The sequence below is a fragment of the Galeopterus variegatus genome, unplaced genomic scaffold (genome assembly GCF_000696425.1).
Source record: "Galeopterus variegatus unplaced genomic scaffold, G_variegatus-3.0.2 Scaffold2445, whole genome shotgun sequence".
NCBI lineage: Eukaryota > Metazoa > Chordata > Mammalia > Dermoptera > Cynocephalidae > Galeopterus > Galeopterus variegatus.
In genome coordinates this window covers 225,976-235,680 of record NW_007728556.1, presented here as the reverse complement: position 1 = coordinate 235,680, position 9,705 = coordinate 225,976, and the positions used below count along the sequence as shown (strand labels likewise).

The following is a 9,705-nucleotide window of genomic DNA, read 5'->3' as shown; positions in this document are numbered from 1 at the left end:
TTGCGTAGATATCCCACATTTTCCGTATCCACTCATCTGATGATGGACATTTGGGCTGGTTCCCACTCTTAGCTATTGTAAAGAGTGCTGCAATGAACATTGGGGAACAGGTATACCTTCGACTTGATGATTTCCATTCCTCTGGGTATATTCCCAGCAGTGGGATAGCTGGGTCATATGGTAGATCTATCTGCAACTGTTTGAGGACCCTCCATACCATTTTCCATAGAGGCTGCACCATTTTGCAGTCCTACCAACAATGTATGAGAGTTCCTTTTTCTCCGCAACCTCACCAGCATTTATCGTTCAGAGTCTTTTGGATTTTAGCCATCCTCACTGGGGTGAGATGGTATCTCAGTGTAGTTTTGATTTGCATTTCCCGGATGCTGAGTGATGTTGAGCACTTTTTCATATGTTTGTTGGCCATTTGTATATCTTCCTTAGAGAAATGTCTATTTAGCTCTTTTGCCCATTTTTTAATTGGATTACTTGTTTTTTTCTTGTAAAGTTGAGAAACAATGCTCTTAACTAACTGTATCTGCTATCATTAGCAAATTTAAACTACAACAGAGTAAACAATGTATTACTATTATTACTCTCCTCTCTTTTAATTCTAAAATGAACTTAATTTCCCCTAACACTCATATAATTGATTAAAGTATCTAAAAATAAAAATATAACTTTTTTTTATAATTGACCCTCAAAACTACTCATTCAATTCAAATAAACTGCTCATCTTGGTTAACATTTTTGTAACAGATAATTAATTTTTGCTTAAAGAAAGAGAAAAAATTAAAACAATTTTTTTATGATGCTAACCATTTTCTTTTTGTAGCTGCTATAGTGCTTTAGAGCTGATTGAAAAGAGGTATTTAGGCCCAATAATAAACCATATTTTGTTGATAATTGATAGCTAGCTTTGTGTATTTTTTAGATGAAAATTCTACACATCCATTTAAATTTAGTTTATTTGCTTACTTTCTTACTTGAGCTTGTCCTGGGAATCATCCACTTTGTGTACCTGACTTTTAAAAAACATTTTAAAATACTACTTTTAAGCAGAAACAACCAGGGTGAAGTCATTTTTACTTGATGGCTGAGTTGATTATCTTAAAATAATTTTGATTTTTTTTGATGAGAAAATTCATAACGTCATAAAGAAAAATGAAGAGCAATTAGTTCAAAACCAAAAAAAAAAAAAAAAGATATCTGTGCACTTACTTTATAAATTTAAGCAGAGTCCTACCTTTTAAACTGTCCCAACTTTAATAAGTCCCTCAGCATTTCTAGTTATGTTTAGCATTTTTTGCTTCCTGGATATGTATAGTAGTTGTTTAAACCAAATTAATATAAATTTTGTATATCATATGGGCATTTTTGAGTTAGATGAAAAAATTTGTTTCTGCTGTAATTGAACGTAAGCCAACCTCAAATTAACTCATTCCTTTGAAAAGTGGAATCTTGCCACAATCTGGGTTGTCTTGTTCCTAGGATTCCAGACAACAGATCTGAATGATATTTTACCATACTGAATTGACCAGAGACTTTGCAGGAAATTAAACTACACTTTTTAAAAAGTAAGGATAGACTTTGTAACAACACAGTGTACTTTAATACAGAACAGCAAGAGAGAACCTGGAACTCCAAAAAAGTGAGAAAGCAAGTGAATGATAGTCCCAATTGATGTGTCAGAATTACAAAGCATGAGATTGTATTCCCAAGTACCAATACTTGTGACATAACATGCCTTGGGATGATTAGACTCAACCCCTTCAAAAAGTCAGGCCTGGCATGTGACTTGCTTTGCCCAATAAAATATGCACAGAAATAAAACATCTCACTGCTGGATGGAAACTTCAAAAGTCCTCTGTGGTTTTTCATTCTCTCCTCTCCCGGCTACTGTGATCAGCAAATGTTCCAGATGGAACCTATTCCTTCAGTCTGGGTCACGAAAGTGAAGGTAAGCTTTAAGAGTGTGTCCATATTGACATGCTCTTTTCAACAAAATCTTAATCCACTCAGATTTTAGGGTTGTGTTTCATTGCTGCATAAACTAATCTAAAACATAATTTTGCACATAATTCAAAACTTAGACTAGCTTAAAACCATATATATTTGTACTTACACACACATATGCATTGCTTGTTTACATATATATGTATACATGCATTATTTGTGCATGTATGTGCAAATAAATTTCAAAATTTCAAAATAAATATCACGTAGACATTTTGAACAAATGATTCAAGAGCCATTTGTGTATCTGACTTTTTAAAAGCCTAGATCACCAGGTCCTGGCACAGTGACAACTGAATCTTAATGCTCATCTTATCTTTGCTCATGACTGGCTAATCAGCTCAGCTCACTAAGTCCCGTACCCAGGCGTGATCCTGTCATCCGTCAGTTAAAAAGCATTGTAATACCTTAGCCTTATAAAATGCTTTTCTTCCAAGAACATCAAAGCAAATGAAAGCTTCTTTTACTTAACTCTGCTTATTGCTCCAGTGATATGTACATGTCAGGTAAATTATTCACACCGATCAACTGAGAAAATGAGGAGGAAAAGGTAACAAGACTGGCAGGAGGTAGCCAGAGAGATAGTGTTGGAGCAACGTTCACAACTTGCCTTTTCTCTCACAGCTCTCTGCCCCTTTCTACATCCTGCAATGATAAAGATATTATGTGCTCTCATCGTTTAAAAATATTATTATGGCAACCTATGATGTCCATTTCAAAAATAAGTGTGTAAATAAAGGTTTACTGATTATTCAGCCAAATCATAACAAAATGGCTTTTACTTATAAATGTTGACTTTAATAGCATCTGTGTAAATAATCTCCACTAATTAGAAACTCCTGAAGCAGTAATTAAATGTCTCCAGTCACAATTAAATGGAATTGAATACAAAATACCTGTACTGCTCTGACTGTTTCTGTAGAAAATAATTAAATTCAGGCAATAGATGCTCATGCATCATAAAATAATGGAATTGTCATGTGTGATGACCCTTGTGCAGAGTGAGCCTACTAATCTTACATTACACCCTGCCACACCTCCCCACCACGCCACTTCCCTGCTCCCACACCAACCTCCTGGGAGTTAGGAAAAGAGCATTTGTGCAGAGTTGACCTGAAGGTGAATAATAAAATAATAGTCATTTTGTTTCCAGAACTCTGCAAAGTGTATGAATATCTTTGTACACTCAAAACACACAATCACTTTCTAAAGTCCTCTTTGAACTAACCGGAAGCAAGCTTGATCATTGCCTGAAGAACTAATACGTAAGAAGTGATAGTGCAGAGATAATGCAGAGATTTCGATAATAGGTCTGCCCATGAGAGAACTGGAAAGATTTTTGGATTTTTTTAAGAATTCCAATATGAACAATAGTGGACGAAAGAGTTGCAAAATTACAAGTGAAACCAATCAGGACAGCAATTACAGCAGCTTTTCTGACAATAAAAAAGAATTTCTAGGCCAATCTGTTGTCTTCACACGAAAAGAACACGATAGACATGCAGCATATGTCTGCACGAATGGCACCCACCAGGCCCGAGGGATTTACGACACTGCTCAGAAAAGTCACTGATATAAGGCAGTGGTTTCTCATTACTCCAATCGCCATTTTCTGCCGTGACAGCAGATTCCCCTGGAGGAAGTGAAAGATCAGAACTCAGAGAAGCTGCTCTTCTTACTGTCTCTATCTGTGGTCACTCCCTGGGCCACCCTGACTTTCCTCCCTGCTTGGAGAATAAAGGATGCATTTCACTCCCTAATGACTCTCTGGACATGTGAGTCATTCTTGCAAAATTTAGAAAGTAAGGGGACAGGAATTGCATTTTCAAACATAGCTGACAACAGAGTATATAATCTTTTTATAGCATTTTCTTTATATCGATTCACCTAGTGAGGCAAAAGAATTGGAAGGCCCCATGTCAGGATAATGGAGCCCTTGAGGGTAGTATTTTTATGTCACTGAAACAAGACAGTTTTCACATTTGCAGAGAGGTCCAGTCTCTGTCAGCACACAAAGCTTTAATAATTCAGACCAGCTATGGTTGAAGGATTTGAGTAATATATAAGGCTTGATCAAAAGCCGAGGCTGTGCTGGCACTTGTGGATAGGACACTAGTGTGGTCGGTAGCACAATATTGTACTAGGCATGTGTCCACAGTACAAAGTGCTCAATTGCAACTGCTTGTGGGGTGGGGTGCTCTTAGCTAAGAGTGACAGATTTCCAAAACACATGGTCCCCAGATGAATCTCATGCTGTGACTCAATTTTTAAATTCAAAAACGCTTTCTACTGTATCAACTCATTTTAACCTGTCAGGGTTTATAGTGAGAATGCTTTCATTTAATAAAAGATATGACAATCCTTTGCATATCAAAAGAAATAATTCTGATGTGCAAGTGGCCCCATGAAACAAGTTACAAAGTGAAGATTCTATTTTTAACTTTACTTTCCTAAAACATGCGTTTTATCTCTATAAACTACTGGAATTCGGTAAAAAAAAAATGTTTAAAAGTAGATATATGTTGTATTTTAAATATGTTTAGTAGTGATGACAAAATAAAATTAGTTTATCAGAAAGGCCTTAATGTGTTCATTAACATTTCACTATTAGATCCTGGTGTCACGGGATGTAAAAATATAAATAGTCTTCAAATACATTTACCAATCAGAACATAGACTGCTGTCATTTGATGAAGGAATGCTCTGCCAAGCAGGAAAAAGTCTTTGAAGACAAGACTTAAGATATGAGGGGAAAAAAAAAAGTTAACTATTCACAGCCATCGACTCTGCAAAGGCAAATATTGAGTTGGACATGGATTATGGTCTCCTGTGACACCAGGCTACAGTGTTTGATGCAGTAATGACCTTGGAGGCTTTTCTAAAAATGATAAATTGTCCAACAGCTGGCTTACCAGATCATGCCTTGGTTGAAGATCAGAGCGAGGACATTGCCACTGATGTCAAATTCAGTGTATGAAGGCTAGAGGAGACACAGATGTTCACTGGATTAACATTTCATATGGTGACAATTGAAAGACAGGTTTCTCTGCATAGACATGTCTGGGCTTTCAACTACCTTCTGTCAGTAGCCATAGCAGAATGACCAATATAATAAGTAATCAGAGACAAATAAAATAATAAAAAAGCATGCTTTAAGACATAGTAAGACTCATGTCAAAATGCTGTCATTCAATGCTTTGAAAAGTGTGACAAGACACACTGTCTTACATGGTAAAAACTGTGGAAGTAAAAACCAGCAAACTTTTACAAAAATAATTTGACAATGCATGTTAAAATCTTTAAAAGTCTCATTTTCTTTGACCACGTAAGTCTATTTCTAGGAATTTGTGTTAACAAAGTAGTCTGAAAAGCTGATGAATTTTAACAAGCAATGATGGAACCCGTTAAATATACAACACTGGTTAAGTAAATACAGTATATCTATACTGTGATATACATTGCAGATAATTAAGATCATTTTGGAAGGATGTTTATATACATGAGCAAAAGCTTTGCTCTAATGTTAAAGAAAAAATATAAAATCATATATTCATTATTTTTAATCAACTCTATATGAAACTATGCATACAGAAAAGACTGAAAAGTAATTGGCAAAATATTAACAGCTTATATGAGGGTAATAGACTATGGTTTTTGTTTTCTTTATTAAATTTTGTATATTTAAAACATTTTTTCAATAAAAATGTAAATTAATTTTACAATAAAATAAATATAGAAAAAAATATTAACAGAAGTTAAAAAAGTTATTCAATTCAATGTCCAGTCTCCATGTCCTAGATAATACTATCATGCTCAGGGTAGGGATGTTCTTTGCACAGAACAGTCACCAATAGGACCACAGCAGGCATCTGTGCTAGGGTGGCCCATCCAAAGGCTTCCTGGTGACACATGAGGCATCCTAGCAGGAATGCTTCTATCAGTGGAGTTAATTAGCAAAGACAACAAAACTGGCTCCTATTTAATTTGGGATAGAGAATTCAGAGATTGACTGATTGGTAACAAGAGAATAAGAAAGCAGAAAACATAAAGTGAGAGGGCCAAGAAAACCGTGAAAGAGAGACCAAGAAAGTGGCAGGTTCCTACCTGCCCCAGATCCTAATATCTCCAGGTGTGCTTCAGACCCTATGGTTCCTTATAATAACTCCCTTTTCCCACACACACACACACACACACACACACACACACACACACACACACACACACACACAAGATGACCTGCCCTAAGAACTCAAAAATATATTTGTAAGAAGATAGAATAGGTCTCTGATTTGGAACTTCAATAAAACTACCCCCAACCTTCAAGCGCTTTGCCTCAACTTCCTCGCTTTCCCAAAAGGCATTAGTATTCAACTAAGAGATGTGAGCAATCTGCCTTGTAACAGGTTCAGGGAATAAACAGCATACCTGCATGACAAAAATGGTTAATTCACAAGATAAAACGATAGGATGTTGCATAATGAAATAATAAATAGCCCTGTATGTTAAATAGGACAAAGATGAACTGGATAATTTCAACATAAATTTATTCAAGTTACTGTTAAAGGATATATGCCAAGTGTTTCACTATTTTGCAGATTTTGTAAAAGTGTGATGTTCACAGAGCAAAAAGGTTTGGTTGATAGTTTCTGTTCTAAAAATCAACAATTAAAAAGTGTTGTTCATGAAGAAAATAAATTGGTTCTCATCTTGAGAACACGCACTCTGAGTCTTTCTTCTTTTGGGGGAGTGCTTTGCTCTGGAGCCCTGTGTGATCATCACAGAACACATTTGAAAAATGCTCAGTCGGGTGGCCAGTGCCATCTGTGGCCTTGGAACTGCTTTTCTCTGGGTCAGTTCAAGAATCAAACCTTCAACCTTGGCCTCTTTAGAATGGTGTTATTATTTAGCCCACCAAACTACTGAACATGGAAAGAACTCAGACTTTTAGATGTCTATTTCCTTTACTCTCTCACAAGCACACACACCTCTGGAAGGTCACTGGAGATGAGATATTGCATAACAAATTGACCAGAAAAGCACAAAGGACACACTGGGAATCCCTGGCCTTACACTGTGTTTGATCAGGGGCAGCTGGAGAAAATAAAATCTTTGATGTGTAAATTGAACTGATGCAAAGAAAGAATATAGGATAACCCTACTGGACCAAGCAGTTTTGTGGTACAGACATTTGACTGGGATTAAACCTGAGTGTCACTTCGCCCCACCCTTTCCTAGCTGAGTGAGCTGACCCAATCACTTAGCTCTTCAGGCCATAGTTTCCTCACAGATAAATTCATGAAATGAACTAGATCAAGGGTCACCACACTGTGGCCCATGAGCTAAATCTAAACTGCCACCTGTTTTTGTAAATAAGTTTTTATTGGAATACAGCTACGTTCATTCATTTGTGTATTATCTCTGACTGTTTCGGACTAAAACAACAGAATTTAGTAGTTACAACAGAGACCATATGGCTTGCAAAAGCTATACTTACTATCTGGCCCTTTACAGAAAAAGTTTGCCAACCCCTGAACTAGGTTATTTCTAAGATCCCTTTCAAACCCAAATATTTGTTACTGGTTAAAAATATACCCAGTTATTAAAGAATTGCTTCTTTGTAAACACCTCAAAATGGGGTTTAATTCTTTATGCATTAAACAAAGAAACTCCCACTCTAAATATAAAACATATATGAGAAGATAAAAAATTATATATGCATATTTATAATATAAAATTCAATGTTCATTCTTTTAGAGATAGACTTTTTTAAACATATGAGATTGTATTATATTCAAAATGTTTAAAGCAATATTTTAATAGATATAAATCAATTTGCAATATATTTGTTTAATTGCCTCTAAAATAGAGAAAGCTTAAAGGCAAATGATATTTGGGGAAAAAAATAAAACAGGTTTTCTTGAAATTTGAGAAAGTGAAATGATTCAAATAAGATAAGTATAATCAATTCACTAATGGCCACTCATCCTTAGAAAGATTGTTAGTGGCCAGCGACAGAAAAACCAATTTGGATTTGAGCTGAGGTTCCTAACAAGGGATTGGAAATGATCCGGTTTTACTTTTGGACTTTGTTTGGGGCGTGCTATAGTCAATCATCTACCCAGAGGGAAGACAAATGGTGTTCATTGGACAAAAAAGCCTGGGTCGATCCATTCTCTCTCTGCACGTTTAGTTACTTGGAGCAGATTGCAAACCTACAGATATCATGAAACGCAATTCAGGATCTCACAGAGAATGAATCCTGTTATTGGTATGAGTGGCCTGGCCTTGTTCACACAAACTCCACTTCTCACAGCTGAAATCACCAGAGCTGCAGGCTGGCCTGGGCTGTGGTTCCAGAGCAGTGGTACTCCAGTGTGGTCCCCAGACCAGAGTCAGCAGCATCCTCTGGGAACTTGTTAGAAAAGCACATTCTCAGGCCCCACCCCACATCTACTGAATTAGAAATGCCGTGTCTTCACAGGCTCTCAGGAGATTCTGATGGATGAGTGTGCTCAATTTGAGAAGCACTAATCTAGGACAAAGCCTAGCTTCACCTACTAAAATGATTCAGCATTTAGGGCTTTTCACTTCAACCCTGGTTAAGAGTAGGATCCTGTTAACTGCAGAAACAACTTTGTCCACATATTGAAGTGGAACCTCAAATACAACTTTACTGTCCCTGTTCTTGTGTTCTCACCCCATCATGGGATGCCAATGACTTCTTACTCTTTTTCATGCTGTCTTCCTGAACTGCTACATAGTATCTCCACATTCCCAGCTAGAGAACAAGAGTGTATCTCCTAATTCTATATCCCAGCCCATATTGCCAACTCTTTTCTATTGCAAGTAACTGGTGTAAGCCTAGGAGCACCTTGAGTTTCAAACGCCACGAGTTTGGCTCATGAATTATTTATGCTCTGGCAGAGTCCTTGAAACTTCCACTGACCAGCTATGTGTCTTTGAGCAAATTATTTAACATCCTCTAAGCCTCAGTTTACTATAAAGTAGGAATAATAATATCTACCTCGCAGCATTGCTGGTATGATTATATGGAATAATACATGTATTCTGTAGAGTTTCTGACATATGATACGTACCACATAAAAACAGAATGCAATATAATATGATTAGGAATCCACTTGGATGATCTATCAATCATATGCATTTTATTTATGGATAATCTTAAGCCCCCTTTATCAGATCTCAAGGAAATCTTTCATATTTTCCATTTATATAAATTGAACAAGGATCACCTTAAAAATACAACTGTAAACAAGACACTGAATTTGATGAATATATCCTTACCCTATGCCCTACATTCAATCCTAAATGGTAAGGACGGTGTCAATGCAAATTAAAGTGAAAGTGTTGATGTAGAAAACCCCCACACACTCACGTATACACTATAGAACTAACTTTTTTTTTCCTTTATAGATAGCCTTTAATGATTAACTAAGATCATACTGAAAGCAGCTGTCCATCACTCCTGACGACCCTACCCTCTGTCTTGCCTGATAACATCTCTCGAAGCAGGAAGCAGCTGTCTGTGCTGCTGGAAGACTCCATCCTATCTCCCCAAAACATTTACCTATACAAATTCCAGCCCTCAGTGGAACAAGGAGGCAGTTGGGACTCTATCCTCTGTCTCCCAGTCAATGTCTTCTGAAATAAAAAGCCTTTCCTTTACAT

At 36.6% G+C, this 9,705-nt stretch overlaps 1 protein-coding gene across 1 annotated transcript in view; it reads right to left on the bottom strand.

The window, feature by feature from the left end:
* TMC1 (transmembrane channel-like 1) overlaps window positions 1-9,705 on the bottom strand; it is a gene marked incomplete at its 5' end in the record, with an annotated part of 129,350 nt that overhangs the window by 16,538 nt on the left and 103,107 nt on the right. Inside the window, 1 exon segment of the mRNA XM_008581725.1 lies at window positions 4,929-4,996. Coding sequence (XP_008579947.1) covers window positions 4,929-4,996 — 68 coding nt within the window.